At 43.5% G+C, this 16,800-nt stretch overlaps 1 protein-coding gene across 2 annotated transcripts in view; it reads right to left on the reverse strand.

The window, feature by feature from the left end:
* LOC119978090 (katanin-interacting protein) overlaps positions 1–16,800 on the reverse strand; it is a 307,079-nt gene that overhangs the window by 75,003 nt on the left and 215,276 nt on the right. For both annotated transcript variants that reach the window (XM_038819487.1, XM_038819488.1), the window contains exons 16-18: positions 8,125–8,865; positions 6,614–6,822; positions 2,137–2,206 (exon numbers count right to left, since the gene is read on the reverse strand). In XM_038819487.1, the coding sequence (XP_038675415.1) occupies positions 2,137–2,206; positions 6,614–6,822; positions 8,125–8,865 (1,020 nt within the window). The remainder of the gene's footprint in view (positions 1–2,136; positions 2,207–6,613; positions 6,823–8,124; positions 8,866–16,800) is intronic.

The following is a 16,800-nucleotide window of genomic DNA, read 5'->3' on the forward strand; positions in this document are numbered from 1 at the left end:
TTTGCATCTCTTTCAAAAATGGGCTTCCACTGGCCAGACTCCAGTCCTCCATCACACATCCATATTTGATGGAGTTCTGAAATATAATTCTTCGGGCCTTCGCTATTTCTCCTTCCAACTTCTTCAGGAAATCCATGTGGCACTTTACCTTCCCCAGGATTCACAAACTTCTCTGATATTTCCCTTATACATTTCATCTTGCTTTTAGCCAATTCTGGATTTCATAACTCCCAGATACCCTTCTCTTTTGATATTAAAGTACTTCTCAACTCTCCTTGCCTATTTCTTTTGTATCTTCTACGAACTCACTATCCGGTCCTCTCAGGGGAAGCATTGCACATTTAACAATTCTTCTGACCTATTTTCCCATCGTCTTGGAGATCCTCTTCTTGTATCTCCTCTCTTATCTCATTAAAATGATGTCAAATTTTCTTTCTCCTAATTATAATTTGTTTCAAAGCTCTATTTCTCCTCCTGAAACATGAAGTAATTCTTTTAGTTCTCTGTATTTATTCTGCACCATTCAATCAGCTTTTAAAAAAAAAACATTGTTGACCTGTGGTTCTGTGCACCCATTTCTCTTCTCAGTTCCAATAGCTCGTACTCATCTAAAATTTGCCCGATAGCCTTGTTTTTGTGCTAATGTTTTCTCTTTCTAATTGAACTACCGTTTCAAGAACTGATACCAAGAAACTAGAAAACGAAAACCCTCTGACAACTCTTTAGGCATGTCCAATCCTTCCCTATTCTAGCACATGACAGAAGTCACCCAAAGATTGCCAGCAAGGTCTTTCCCTAGAGCCAATTTTCAAATATTAAATTCCTTGAGTGTGTCTTTAGGGCTTTTCTGTATGATATCGTTAGATGCACTGGCTGACCACTCTCATGACTCTTGCCAGGTCTTTCAAAATATTTTTTACTCCAGCTCCTGAGAGATAGTAAACCTGAGACTCTCAGGCTAAAAGAGAATGATAATGTCCAACCCTTCAATTACTATTGCATTCTTAACTGAATAGTTTATATAGCCCTCTACGCTGTTCGGTTTTTCGTGCCATTACAATTCCTTTGATGGTCCCAGAGTCAGCATCGTCCCAAAGGAGAGAGGTGCTTTAATGTGTTGGAAAGGATCATTTTTGTTTGAATTTTACTGCTTTTGCCTCTTCCTCCCTGCTTCCCTCGACCTTTGGATTTGTCACTTGTTTCCCGACCTGTGGACAGTTGTCACTCTTCGTGTGTGTTAGAGGAGTGACCACTCTCAAACTCAAATCCAAAAATCTTTCTCCCTCTCTGTTTTGTTAGATTATCTGGTCCAGGAATCCACTAGCTTTTGCGTTAACCAGTGGAAATTGAGGCAGAGAAGCCGGACAGCAAATTCCCAATCCAAAAAATGTGTCCAGAATATTTGCTTCCACTCATACTGGGAACAGAGCTCTGTAACTATTACACCCACACCTACTAGGTGGAAATAGCAGCAGGTGGGGAAAGCATGTTGCAGAGCCCCACTTCCTTTTCACCCAGTTGTTGCCCGTGTTACTTCTTCAACACAGTAAATTGGATCTGCTTGTGGCTGCGCTGAAGAGTTCAGTAAAGTTCTTCCACCGTCATGTAGCTGTGTGACTTTTATGCCAGATGTGGTATGTTAACGCCTCCAATAGTCATGTATCATGCTGTGCATGGGCCTCCTTCCCCTGTGGCAAAAGGTTAGTGGCTTCATTGCCAATTTGCGAGAGTAACATCGCATCATAAAGTTTGTGGGCTTAGCAACCCCAGGTAGAATGAACCCCGGCCTCCATAGTGAGACACCATATCATAAAATGCAACAAGTTTTATCTGCTCTTGCAGGCAGTCGGTGACTGGAGGATGCAAATCGAGCCATAAATTTGAAATTATAGTGCACAGGAAGAACTGGCACGGAAAGATGTTGCCTTGAAGGCTATTCCATTAGAAAAGTCACTGCAGAGGAAAATCTAAACAAAATTCTTTCTGCAGTATTGTACTGCTAAGCCAGACAAATCTGATGGAAAGGAAAAGTGCAATGGAATTTTATTAAAGTGCATATGGATTCTAGAAAAACACAAATCAACTTCAAAGATAATCCTCATGCAATTAGAACTTACTCTGCACACAAATACTTACACATCCCAGTATATTCCCCTCTCATCTGACTAGCTGCTCCACCCAACAGGAAAGATGCTTGTTCCTGTTCCTACAAATGCAGAATGTCAGTAGTTAAGAGATCGCATATAGTTACTTGGAAAGGCTTTATTTATGATTTGTTTGAGACCACTTCCCAACATCAGAATTATTAGCTACATTTGGTTTTATTGGTTTAATTGCAACACTAATATTTTGACAACAGATGGAGCTCACACTAACTATGATAGTGTTTACCAGAAGCATTAATTGAGCACCTGAAAAAAAATCACAAGATTATGATAATTGGATCAGTCAATTTCCTGCCACATTAGTTAAGTTGTTCAGTATCACTTGGTAAATCATTATCTTCAAATTCCAATACGCTTTCATTAATCATATGAAAGAAGCCCATTTTTAAAGATAAAATAAGCTTTCTTCCCAAGTGATATTGCACCAAACCTGCCCAACAAAATTCACTAAAAAAAACAATTCTGTAAGCTACAGCTACTATGAGCAATCACTCAGGTGTGACTAGAATTGCACACAGTACTCCAACTGTGGCCTAACCAACGTTCAGTCCAACTCCAACATAACTTCTTTACTCTTATATTCTACGCGACTACTGATAAAGTCAAGTGGCTCATAATCCTTCTTAAGTATCCTATTTATCTTAACTACCCTATTCACCTGCTCTGCCAGTTTCTGGGATCTGCAGGCACAGTGACACTGCTGCCCCACAGCTCCAGGGACCCAGGTTCAATTCCAGCCTTGGACGACTGTCTGTGAAATTTGCAATTCTCGTCGTATCTGCGCGAGTTTCCTCCGGATGTTCCGGTTTCCTCCCACAATCCAAAGATGTGCAGGTTTGATGGATTGGCCATGCTAAATTGCCCCTTCGTGTCCAAAATGTCAGGTAGGGTTACTGGGTTAGGGGGTAGGGTGGAGACCTGGGCTTAAGTAGGGTGATCTTTCCAAGGGCCGGTGCAGACTCATCCACACAGTCACTTTATCAAAAAAACTATCAAATTCATTCGGCATGACTCCCTGTGACAAAGCAACGCTGACTATCCTAATCAAGTGTAAGCCGTTCCAAGTGTAAATGAATGGTCTCCTTCGGAATTTTCTCCAGTAGTTTCCCTACCATTGACGTAAGACTCACCAGTCTGTAATTCCATGGTTTATCGCTCCCATCCTTCTTGAAAAGTGGGGACTATTCGCCTTGGAGCGAGGGGAGATTTGATTGTTGTAAATGAGTGGCACAAAGAGCAGAAGGCACAGATTTAATGTTTTGGACAAGAGATACAAGGGGGATGTGAGGAAAGACATTTTAATACTGCGTGGCACTGACCTGCAACTCGTTGCCCACAAGGATAGCGAAAGAGAGATGATCAACGATTTGAAAAGAAAATTGGATTGGCATTTGAAAGGAAATCTTGCAGGACCACATAAATACAACGCACGAGAATGGAACTAACTGGATTGCATGACTAGTCATCTATTATTAAATTTTGTTATTGGTTGTGTGTAAAAGGATAAAGTTTCGACTGTCAGGCATTGTAAAACATTTACCTGTTTTTATCAATAGTAAAGCTTCAGGCACCATTCTCCCTGATTCAATTCTGGACAGCCTACAACCTCTTAACTATAAACAGCCAACTCCTTTCCAGCCCCATGCTCTAGCAACTAGTTTTCCTTAGACCAGCTGATGTTAACAGTTTCTGGAAATGTTTGTATCCATGGCTCTGGATTAACCACAACAGCAAGACTTTCTAGGTTGAAATACAATGTAACCACAAATCCCTCTTTCCATCTCTCCTGAAATTTTCACCCAACATCCCACCTTACAATTTTGGCATCTAATTCCTGGGGACCAATGGGAAAGTGGCTAGGAGTGCCCACGTCTGCTCCCATGAGTCCTTGCAAGAAGAGAGATCAAGGATAGATGGAAAGAAATACAGAAACAAAAGGCATCATACTAAAATAGATCACGTGCTGGACAAGGTTGCATTGCATGAAGCACAGCAATCTGTGTGCACAGCAAACCCCCATAAACAGCAATGTGATAATGACCAGATGATTGTTGTCGTGATGTTGACTGAGGAATAAATATTGGCCAAGACTAAGGAGAATAACCACAGTTTATCTCATCTATTGATACAATTAAAGGCTGGATTCTCCGATTTTGAGACTATGTCGGCAGCATAGGCAGGATTCTCCAATAATGGGGCTATGTCCCACTCCAGCTTCAAAACGCAGGTGTTTCTATCTGGACTTTCCTGAACTAAGTGAATCGCAGGGGGGCCCTCAGTCAATGGCCCCCTAACTACGTTGCGTAGACCGCATGTGCGCAATTCGCGGCGATTCTCCGGGGACCGGAGAATCGCGGCAGCGGCATCAGTCCTAAGTTCCGGTTCGGTGCACCATTCTCTGCCCCTGCATCAAACACGATTTTGGCGCGGAGGCTCAGAATCCAACCCCATGTGTCTAGTCTAACAAACAAAAAGTCAGCGCTGTCCCCGCACCAATATTCCTCCCAGTGGGGGGCTGGCAGCCGTGCCACGTAAAGCCCAGCTTTACCTGCAGATACAGATGGAGAATTGCCGGTTCCATGGCTGTGCATACGCATGGCAGCGGTGGCTGCGCCGTACAACATGGCGCCGGCCACCCGCGTCCCGGCCTGCCAGATAGTGCCCCCCCCGTAACCCTCCCTTCTCCATTCCCGGACCAGCCCCCACCAGCCTCCGCCGAAGCCCCCCCGGCCAGCAGAACGTTGTGGCGGCGCGGGACACAGTCCGCAGTCACAACGCGAGGTACCCAAAAACTGAGAGCACACGCGCCACCACCATCGGAAAGTCAGCCCATCAGGGGCGGAGCATTGGAGGGGAGGGCCTCAGAGGTGGAGCATCTGAAAAACGGCACCGGCCCCCCATTTCGGCGTAAAAACGGATTCTCCGGCCAATCGCCAACGCAATTTCGTTGTCGGCAATCGGAGAATCCAGCCCAAAGTCTTTCATACCTAATACCAACCGAGTAACTCTCCTCTGCACCTTTTCGTGACATCCTTCCTAAAGAGTGGTGCCCAGAAATGGCCATGGAAACTAGTGCTTTGTAAAGGTTTAGCATAAATCCCTTGCATTTGTACTCAATGGGCAAGATTTTCCCTGTAACCCCACAGCAATTGAAAGCTCCAAAGCAGGTTAATTGGCACGAGGTGGGACTTCGGACTCTCACCCATGGGGTGGTCCCGCCTCAAATAACTGCTGGCCAATCAGCAGTCCCAGCAATGCTTCTCATTCAAAATTAATCATCTCACTCCTGTGCATTAAATATTACCTGCCATCCGTCTTGCCTACTTTGCCAGGCTATCCACGTCCTCCACAAGTGTGTTATCATGCTCTCACTGTTGACTACATTCTAAATTTTGTGTCTTCTGCAAACTGTGAAATGATATCCAGTCTCTCCAACTCCACATAGAATCAAAGAATTTACAGTGCAGAATGAGGTCATTCAGCCCATCGAGTCTGCACCGGCTCTTGGAAAGAGCACCCCACTTAAGCCCACTCCTCCACCCTATCCCTGTAACCATACCCAACCCAACCTTTTTGGACACAAAGGGACAATTTAGCATGGCCACTTCACCTAACCTGTACATCTTTGGACTGTGGGAGGAAACCGGAGCACCTGGAAGAAACCCATGCAGACACAGAGAGAACATGCAGACACCGCACCCTAGTCGGGAATCAAACGTGGGATCTTGGAGCTGGGAAACAACTGTGCTAACCACTGTGCTGCCGTGCTGCCCACTAATATATACCAGAAAGAGGAATTATCCTGACACTGACTCCTAGGGAACACAGCTGCACACTTTCTTTCAGCCTGACCAACAGCTACTCTGCTGCTTCCTGTGCCATTGACAATTTTGTATTTGTGCAATCACTACCACTTTAAGGAGACGCCTTCAGGAGACGCGACAACGCAAAATTGCTGAGCAAAAACTTATAGCTAAGTTCCGCACGCATGAATGCGGACTCAACCGGGATCTGGGATTCATGTCGCATTACATTCGGCCCCCACCAACAAGCCTGGACTTGCAGAGGCCTACCGACTGAACTGGCTTGGGACAATTCACACCTCTTTAACCTGGAGTTACCTCTCTCTCTGCATCTTTGATGATTTGATTGCCTGCAGGTGCTCGCATTCCGGGGCATCTCTGACTGTGTCTATATAAACATTTCTGGAACAAGCCTTTCCATTCACCTGAAGAAGGAGCCGTGCTCCGAAAGCTCGTGTTTGAAACAAACCTGTTGGACTTTAACCTGGTGTTGTAAGACTTCTTACTGTGCTCACCCCAGTCCAACGCCGGCATCTCCACATCATGGCTACCACTTTAACGGGTGACAGCTTTTCGAACAAGTCCAGTGTATTTTTGAAAGCAATATTTAGTGTACTGAAGGGCGAACCTACAGACTCTCCTTACCTGTTCATCCTCTGTTCTAAAGCAAGCCTGTGTGTATGGCCTCTCAACTCCTTCACCATCTGCCGTACTAGGTCTATTGAGCTCTTCCTCAAAAGTGAATGGCTGAGTATAATCAATGTTAGCTGTAAAGGTTTCATCGTACTGGGACATTGCATCCAAAATCTCATCGTCCGTAGTGAAAAGTATAGTATCTCCAAACTGCTCCAAAGCTAAAAATAGAGAATGTGAGCAAGTTAAGAAATATTTCATGAACCAAAGCAAATTGGAACAGTTGGCAAAGCTAGCAAAAATAAAAATCTCAGCGGATTGTAAGGGATCTCGATAGAAATGTTACGAATTAAAGATTACAATTACAGTTTTTAATCTTTTATTCCTTCTGACCATCATAACATAGCAAGTGAGAACATAGTTTATCAAAAAGACTAAATCAACTTCTACGATATTATAGGATTGGGTGTTGGAATAAGTCTCTAGAATCTAAGGTATGTATCAACTGAGCATCTGGCAAGAAGAACCTCTTCATATTTTAAAAGGCAATATATACTATAGACACTTAATTTGATGTTAAGGCAGTTGTACTTTTGATAGCCTTTCATTCATACAGCACTTTTTACAAGCTCAGGGTACTTCAAAGCACTTTACAGTCAATGTTATTTTGAAGAGTAGTCACTGCAAAAAAATGTAGAGAACATGGAGGCTAATTGCTGCACAGACAACAATGAAAATCAATAAATAATCAGTTTTAGGGGTTGACTGAGGGATGAACCAGGGAAACCTCACTGCTCTTTGAATACTAATATGTGATCTTTCATATCCCGTTTAGAGGGCGGACAAGGCTTTGACTTAACATCTCGTCCAAACAGCAATGCAGGGCTTCCACTGCACTGCGTTAAAAAGCTAACCGAGACAATTCTCTCTAGCCTCTGGAGAGGACTTCAACCTAAAACGTTTCAGTCTCAGCCACATTGACAGCAATGTAGATACATAGAACATAGAAAAATACAGCACAGAACAGGCACTTCGGCCCACGATGTTGTGCCGAACATTTGTCCTAGATTAAGATCATATTGACTGAAGACTGACATTTGTGATGCTGGGGACCTCCGGAGGAGACCAAGATAGATCATCCACCAGCAAATCCAACAGGGAATTCAGGAAGAATCTCTTTTAGACAGAGATTCTACATTCATTTAGAATGTAGAACTCACTATCATAAAGGAAGTGAATTGAATAGTACAGGTACATGTAAAAGAAAGCAAATAAAATGCATAAGCGAGAAACAAATTGAAGGCTGTGCTGATGAATAAGGGTGAAAATATATGCTGATTTTAAATGTTGCATCAGTGATGTAATTCATATTGACTCTATCGTCGGTAAATGCAAATCTGCAAATTAAATGCATCTTTCACTCTATGCTAACTAGGTGGGATAAGTAAAGAATATTCAACTAGTTGTACCAACTCCATTCAAGTACAGGACAGAGCAAAAGAAAGAACCAAATATTTGTTTACCTCCGTGTAAGGTTCCCGATGCCTTGGCAATTTCTCCTCTGAAGATCAATTTCCCATTTAATAATATTTCAACATCTTTAATACCACGGAAAGAATGTATTCTTGATTTGTTGTAATTCCAAATTCGAATCATGGCTAAGTGACAAGGATTTACAAAGTCAATATAGATCAGATGGCACCTTCCTGGGGTGAAAGGCGCTAACCAGAGATGCATATCATCCTGTGTCCTGTTTACACCATCAATCAAATTTGAGATGACTCGAGGATCTTTACCATAAGCAGGTAAAATGTTAATATCTGCTGGATCTGCTCTTATTTGTGCTATTTGCACAGGTTCTCCACTTGAACAAAATATTTCAATCCCATTCAGTCCAACATAATGTCTATCGCCCCAGGTTGATGTAATATTAATAACTAAATGACAACCACTTGGCAAAACTGGAATCTCAAAATCATCGCTTCCGTCATCATCTCTTTCAAGGTCAGTTCTTTGTTCTTCCTCCTCTTTGGTTTCATGCACCGATTCTTCGTGCAAGCATTTCAATCCCGTTTCTCTTCCAATTCTTTGCTCTTGCAAAAACTCATCAAAAATGTCTCCCTCAAAATCCATGTTGGCTATACGACCTCGCTGTGACCTGTTGAACTTTAACAAAGAGTTCCAGGACTCCATCAGAGTGTCATCCTGCTCATTTCGCCACCTGGCTCTCATGGAGCCTGCAGTCTTTGCAGGCTTCTGATTATCTGAAAAAAGCCCATGTTAAAAGGTGAATCTAGACAAATCACACACCATGGAATTCAGTTCACTACTACTATCCATTTTGCTACTCAAATAGCGACCAAGAGCAAAGTACTGTGACTGCTGGAAATACAACCGAAAAATAGTGGAAATACTCAGCAGGTCTTGGCAGCATCTGTGGAGAGAGAAACAGAGTTCATGGGCGCGATTCTCCGCTCCCCACGCCGGGTGGAAGAATCGCGGGAGGGCCGGGCGAATCACGCCACGCTGCCCTGGCACCCCCCGCGATTCTCCCACCCCCCCAAAATGGCACACCTGGTCGCTGCCGTCGTGAACAGCGCGTGACAGGTAAGTGTGGGGCTGAGAGAGGATTGAGCACCACGAGCGTGCTCGTGAGGGGACTGGCCCGCGATCGGTGTCCACCGATCATCGGGCCGGTGTCTCTAAGAGACGCACTCTTTCCCCTCCGCCGGCCCGCAAGATCAAGCCGCCACGTCTTGCGGGGCAGCGGAGGGGAAGACGGCAACCGCGGGTTGGAGCCGGCCAACCTGCGCATGCGCGGCTGACGTCACTTCGGCGCCGCCGGCCGCGTCATTCTTGGCGCGCCACTTTGACGCAAGCATCAAGGCCCGGCGGCAGAGTTTCCCGCAACGCCGCTCCTAGACCCCCGGGGGTGAGGGGGGGAGAATAGGGGGCGAGGAGCAGCCTCCGACGCCGGAGTGAAACACTCCAGATTTCACTCCGGCGTCGGCACTCAGTCTCCCTTTGGGAGAATTTCGCCCAATGTTTCAGGTCGATGTCAGAACCAGGAGTACTTAAGTGTCAACAGTTTTTAAGCGAGGCAAGGAAAGTTGGTGGTGGAGAAGGAAGAACAAAAGGGAAGGTATGTGATAGGGCAGAAGGCAGAAGAGACCATGGAATGGGCAATTAATTGACACATGAAGTTCAACATTTGAGTGCAGAAAAAATTTACAAGCTTGCTCCCGGGACTTGATAGTTTGAATTATAAGGAGAGGCTGCATGGACTGGGACTTTTTCCCCTGGAGCGTAGGAGGCTTAAGGATGATCTTATAGAGGTCTATAAAATAATGAGGGGCATAGATCAGGTAGATAGTCAACACCTTTTCCCAAATGTAGGGGGATCTAAAACTGGAGGGCATAAGTTTAAGGTGAGGGGGAGATATACAAAAGGGTCCAGAGGGGCAATTGTCTCACAGAGAGAGTGGTGAGTGTCTGGAACGAGCTGCCAGAGGAAATAGTAGAGGCAGGCACAATTTTGTCTTTTAAAAAGCATTTAGGCAGTTATATGGGAAAAGAGGGGTATGGGCCAAATGCGGGCAATTGGGACTAGCTTAGTTGTAAAAACTGGGCAGCATGGACAAGTTGGGCCAAAGGGCCTGTTTTTATGCTGTAAACATCTATGACTATGAGATAAATATGAGGTATATAACATTTTGGTAAAAAGAATAGAGAGGTCACATATTACGTTGAAAGTTTGGATGAAGCAGAGGAATAGATGGATCTCCGAATCCAAATACATACAATTATGAAACGTTGTCCACAGATTAGCAAGACCATAAAAAAAAACAAGCACAAGGCTTTATTGCCAGAGGGATAGAAAAGAAGAGTTCTGCGAAACCCAAATCGAAATGGTTACATTACGTTTAAAGTGTACAGTTCTGGTCACCATAATGGGTGGCATGTAGCACAGTGGTTAGCACAGTTGCTTCACAGTGCCTGGGAACGGGTTCAATTGCCGGCTTGGATCACTGTTGTTGCGGAGTCAGCATGTTCTCCCCGTAGGTGCATCGGTTTACTCAGGCTGCTCCGGTTTCCTTCCACAAGTCCCGAAAGACATACTTGGGGGTGAATTGGGCATTCTGAATTCTCTATCAGTTTCCCCAACAGGCGCCGGAGTGTGGTGACTAGGGGATTTTCACAGTAACTTCATTGCAGTGTTAATGTAAGCCTACTTGTGACAATAATAAAGATTATTAATGGGCTGTAACTTTCTCGGAATGGCAGTCAGTGTCGGATTGCCACTCTGTGCCCAATCACTCACTGCAAATTTCTGCCGTGCTTGTCTCGTCCAACCTTCCGACTCAGGCCAACATCGTTGGGGGGAGGGATGTTGTGGTGGAAGGATTGAACTTTGGGGCGTTCAGTCCTCTTGTTGGGAACGGCCTAGTTAGCTTGGTTCAAACATGTGGGATGGGGTTTGAAGAGTCCTGTGACTGTCGGGGGAGTGCCGCGGAGGGGATCGTATTTTGTTTGCTTTTCTCATTACAATTTCCTTTTGTCTTGAACCATCATTGCTTTTGTCGTTCCATTACCTAGGATTACATAGGATATATCTTACAGAAACAGGCCATTCCGCCCAACTAGTCTATGCTGGTGTTTATTCTTCACTTGAGACCCCTCCCAACTTTTCTCATCTATCTATCTATTCCATTCTCCCTCATAATTGTTTAATTTCCCCTTAAATGCATCTAACTATATTCACTTCAACCACTCCCTGGGATGGCGAGTTCCACATTCTCACCACACTCTGGGCAAAGACGTTTCTCCAGAATTCTTTGTTGGTTTCTGGATGACTTTTTTATATTGATGGTCTTCAGTTATTCCTTTCTCAAGAAAATAAATCATTTTCTGTGTTCCTCCATCAAAATCTTTCATTATTTCACATCCCTATATTAGGTCACCCCTCAGTTATCTTTCTCAAGAGAAAAGAGACCCAGTCTGTCAACCCTTTCCAAGCATTTCTGGTATCATCTTTGCAAGTCTTCTTTGTACCCTCTCCAGAGCCACGACATTCTTTTTGTCTGGGACCATAACTCCCTGGCTCCCCAGCATTGGATTGGTGGATACTCCGAAGGTACATTGTGGGAATCTCTTTCGGAACTTCACAGGTAAGCATGTGCAAGGTAATTACCCTGCACTGGGAGACACCCAAAAATGTAATTTAAATAACTAATAGTTACTCAGAAAAAGTTAGAAGAATTAAAACTTTTTCTAATTTCAAATAACATAGTTCTCGAGGAGGTGTAAATGGGAATGCCACCGGAGTTGCGAGCCAGTCTCGATCTCTTTAATCCAGCATTCAAGAGACTTGGACTGTCCTCGAAATTGTGAAAAATGTATTCTTTCATACAAGGAGCAGGAGGAGGCCATTCAGCTCCTCGAACCTGCTCCGCCATTTCATAAGATTGCGGCTGATCTGACAGCTAGATCATCCCGCCTATCCTACCAATAACCTATCATCACCTTGTTTACCAAGAATGTATCCACATCCGCCCCAAAAACATTCAAAGATTCTGCTTTTGCTGCTTTTTCAGGAAAAGAGTTCCAAAATCTCACAACCCTCAGATTCTCCCATGCGAGGAAACATCCTCTCTCTATCCACTCTGTCAATACCTCTCAGGGTCGTATCTATTTCAATCAAGTCACCTCTTATTCTTCCAAACTCCAGCAGATACAAGCCTAGCCTGTCCAACCTTTCCTCACAAAGAACTCTCCCATTCTGGTAAACTTTCTTTGAACTGCTTCCAACACATTTATATCCTTCCTTAATAAGGAGACCAATTCTGTACACAGCACTCCAGATGTGTCTCAATAGTGCTCTGTATAACTGAATATCCTTCCTACTTTTGTATTCAATTCCTTTCACAATGATAACTTTCTTATATAATTACTTGCTGTGCCTTCATACAATCCTTTTGTGATTTATGGACTAAATCCCCTAGGTCACTCTGCACCACTGAGCTCATGGGATGTGGACATCACTGGCATGGCCAACATTTATTGCCCATCCTTAATTGCCCTTGAACTGAGTGGCTTGCTCGGCCAATTCAGACGGTAGTTAAGAGTCAACCACATTGCTGTGGGTCTGGGCTCACTTATGGGCCAGACCAGGTAAGGACAGCAGATTTCCTTCCCTCACAGAGTCATGGACGTTTAAAGCATGAAATCAGGCCCTTCGGCCCAACTTCTCCATATTGCCCAGTTTTTAACCACTGTCATGAGTGTGTCCCTTGAACTGCATAGGTTGAAGGAAGTGTGTCTCTACCTTCATTTTAAAAGCTGTTTACAGACTACTTGATTAGTTAAAAGAGATAATTGCTTTCTGGAAGGAATTCAAACCTGCTGTTTGAAAAAACGAACAGAGTATAAATAACAAGTTTTATACCAGTAAGAATGCCGTGTGCTGGGCCACACCTTTGAAAAGGGGTTTTCTGGTTTTACTTTGATTTTGTTATTGAATTGGAACAGTTAAGGTTGGATTCATTAAGGGTTATACATAGATTACTGTATCTGTGTGGGGCCTTTATGTTTGTAGTTGATAAAAATTCTTATTGTGTGTGTTTATAGAAATGTTAACTAAATTCGGAGAAGAAAGCTTGTTTTTTTTATTAAAAGCGCCTAAGAACTCATAGATTATACAGTGTAGAAGGAGACCATTCAGCCCATCGAGTGTGCACCGGCACTTGGAAAGAGCACCCTACCCAAAATCAACACCTCCACCCTATCTCCGTAACCCAGTAACCCCACCCAACACTAAGGGAAATTTTGGACACTAAGGGCAATTTATCATGGCCAATCCACCTAACCTGCACATCTTTGGACTGTATGGTATGATAGCGGCATTTAAGGGGCATCTAGACAAATATATGAATAGGGTGGGAATGGAAGGATACGAACTCCGTAAGTGCATTCGGTTTTAGTTTGTCAGGTGTCATGGTCGGCGCAGGCTTCGAGGGCCGAAGGGCCTGTTCCTGTGCTGTATTGTTCTTTGTTTTTTTTGTTCAGGAAGACGTCCCAACTCCTGTATTCAATGTTCTGACCAATGAAACCAAACATGCTGAATGCCTTCTTCACCACCCTGTCCATCTGTGACTCCACGTTCAAGGAGCTATGAACCTGTAGCCCTAGATCTCTTTGTTCTATAACTCTCCCCAACACCCGACAATTAACTGAGTAGGTCCTGCCCTGATTCGATCTACCAAAATGCATCACCTCGCATTTATCTAAATTAAACTCCATGTGCCATTCATCGGCCCACTAGCTTCTTGGGTAGATAACCTCCTTCACTGTCCACCATGCCACCAATCTTGGTGTCATCTGCAAACCTATAAACCTTGCCTCCTAAATTCTTATCCAAATCATTAAAATAAATAACAAACAACAGTGGACCCAGCACTAATCCCTGAGGCACACCGCTGGTCATAGACTTCCAGTTTGACAAACAACTCGCTACAACCACCATTTGTCCTCTGACGACAAGCCAATTTTGTATCCAATTGGGTATCTCACTCTGGATCCCATGAGATTAAACCTTATGCAACAATCTACCATGAAGTACCTTGTCAAAGGCCTTGCTAAAGTCCATGTAGACAGCGTCGACTGCACTCCCCTCATCTACCTTCTTGGTTACCCCTCAAAAAACAAATTAGAGAGATAATTTTTCACTCACAAATTACCCTAATCAGTCCTTGCCTCTCTAAATACCTGCAAATCATGTCTCTCAGAATACCTTCTAACAACGTACTCACCTAACAGGCATTAGTGTACCAGATGGGTTTTACAACAAATCGACATTGGTTTCATGGCCATTATTATTGAGACTAGCCTTTAATTCCAGATTTTATTAACTGAATTTAAATTCTACCCGTTGCCATAGTGGGAGGTGAACCCATGCCCTTCAGAGCATTAGTCCTGGGCCTCTGGAATATTAGTCCAGTGGCATTACGCCACCATTTCCCCAAAACAAAACTCATCTTGATGTGCAACCTAATCAGCCAAATTTTGCTCCACCCATATCTGCTGAAGCAGGCACTCTGAAATATGTTGAGCATTTTCCATAGATTGGCAGCCCCCTCTCTCAAAAAGTCACCATTAATGAGAAGATCCAGCATTACATATTCTGTGCCAGTTCTACAAACTACGGCAGTGAGTGTAATTTAAAAATGAGAATCCATGGAGATGTACTCCCCAAATTCACAGCGTTTTTCTCTTGCATTAATTTTAAACCTCTACTTAACTTCCCCTTCAACTACTCTGCTCGTGTCTCAAACTCTCTTCATAGCTATTGCTTCCCATTTCTCTTTCCCATGCTTTTAATACCCTTTGTATAACGAGGCACTGAAAAATATACACAATACTCTTAACCCAAGGCTTTATACCAATTCATACTTGTTTCTTTACTCTGCTACATATTGGAATTTACAAATCTACCGACATATACTTTGAGAATTATACATGTGAACATCTAGATTTATTTGTGCGTCCCTGCCCTTCAATGTCTTTCCATGGAATGTATACTTTCATTGCTTATTTATTCTGAAATTATTACATCATACTTATCCATATTAAATTGTATTGAAGATTAGTCTGCTCATTCTGTTAACAAGCCTCTCTCCTTAAGTCCAAAGCAGTTCTTCTCCAAACCACCATTGTAATTTACAAAATTCAAGCTTATACTCCTAAAAACTGTTCAAATCACCCTTTAATGAGAGAGGCCACTGGACTACAACACGCCCAACCCACTTTCCATCAATCAACTCTCTATACATGCTGCTTTATTTCCTCCAGTACCCTCAATTTTTCAAACCAGGTTAGAAAACAAGGTTAGTGGGCAGCAGGGTAGCATGGTGGTTAGCACAATTGCTTCACAGCTCCAGGGTCCCAGATTCGATTCCCCGCTGGGTCATTGTCTGTGCAGAGTCTGCACATCCTCCCCGTGTGTGCGTAGGATTCCTCCGGGTGCTCCGGTTTCCTCCAAAGATGTGCAGGTTAGGTGGATTGGCTATGATAAATTGCCCTTAGTGTCCAAAATTGCCCTTAGTGTAGGGTGGGGTTACTGGGTTATAAGGTGGAGGTGTTGACCTTGGGTAGGGTGCTCTTTCCAGGAGCCGGTGCAGACCTGATGGGCCTCCTTCTGCACTGTAAATTCTATGATAAAAGAATCCCTACTGTGCAGAAGGTGGCCATTCGGCCAATTGAGTCTGCTCCGACCCTCTGAAAGAGTACTCTCCATAGGCCCACTCCCCTGCCCTGTCCCTGTAACCTCGTTCATTGGTCATGGCCAATCCACCTAACCTGTATATCTTTGGACTGTGGGAGGAAACCCAAGCAGACATGGGGAGAATGTGCAAACTCCACAGTCACCCAGGGCCAGAATCAAACCCAGGTCCCTGGTGCTTTTAGGCAGCAGTGCTAAGCACTGTGCCACCATATGGTCCATCACGAGCATCGTGTGGAATGTCATCAGAAATCTGATATATATTATTTCCACTGCATTCCATTTATTTATCAAATTGGTAATTTCAAAATCTATTATTCAAAAACATACCAAAATTGACAATTCCTTCTACTGTCAGTCTGAAGACATAATTTGCACATTTATGAACATTTAGGAGAATGAGGCAAATGGAGAAGGAAAGATGGGGGAACTGAAACAGAATAGAACTGGGGAGTAGAAGCAGGAGGAGAGAATAATTTATACACTGCAAACTCACTGAACAGGTTATTTAACACAAAATGAAAGCTTTATAATGTTAACCATGCTTTGAGCTAAACATATATGGCACCACTGATCAGTGTAAAAAATAAAACCCGGTGTCAGAAGAATGAAAAATCTACCCAGTGCACACAAAATAACTATAGTTATCCTGTCTTATTACTGGAGCTTCAGGCTATAAAGCTTTTAAGTTTCTAATCATTTAAGTGATGCAGCAGACTACACAATGAAATATCATCTGAATTCAAAATATGCATGCTGTTGCGGGTAACAAATCTGATAACAAAATACAAATAACATTGTTTCATTCTGTTGACTAATTGAAAAATTAAATCGTTCAAATTCACTTTATACTGTAGCTCATTAAACTGCAATATAATAAAGGATATTAAGGGTTAGGTGGGGCTACTGGGTTGCAGGGATA

Source organism: Scyliorhinus canicula, chromosome 15, assembly GCF_902713615.1.
Source record: "Scyliorhinus canicula chromosome 15, sScyCan1.1, whole genome shotgun sequence".
In the NCBI taxonomy this organism is placed as follows: Eukaryota; Metazoa; Chordata; class Chondrichthyes; order Carcharhiniformes; family Scyliorhinidae; genus Scyliorhinus; species Scyliorhinus canicula.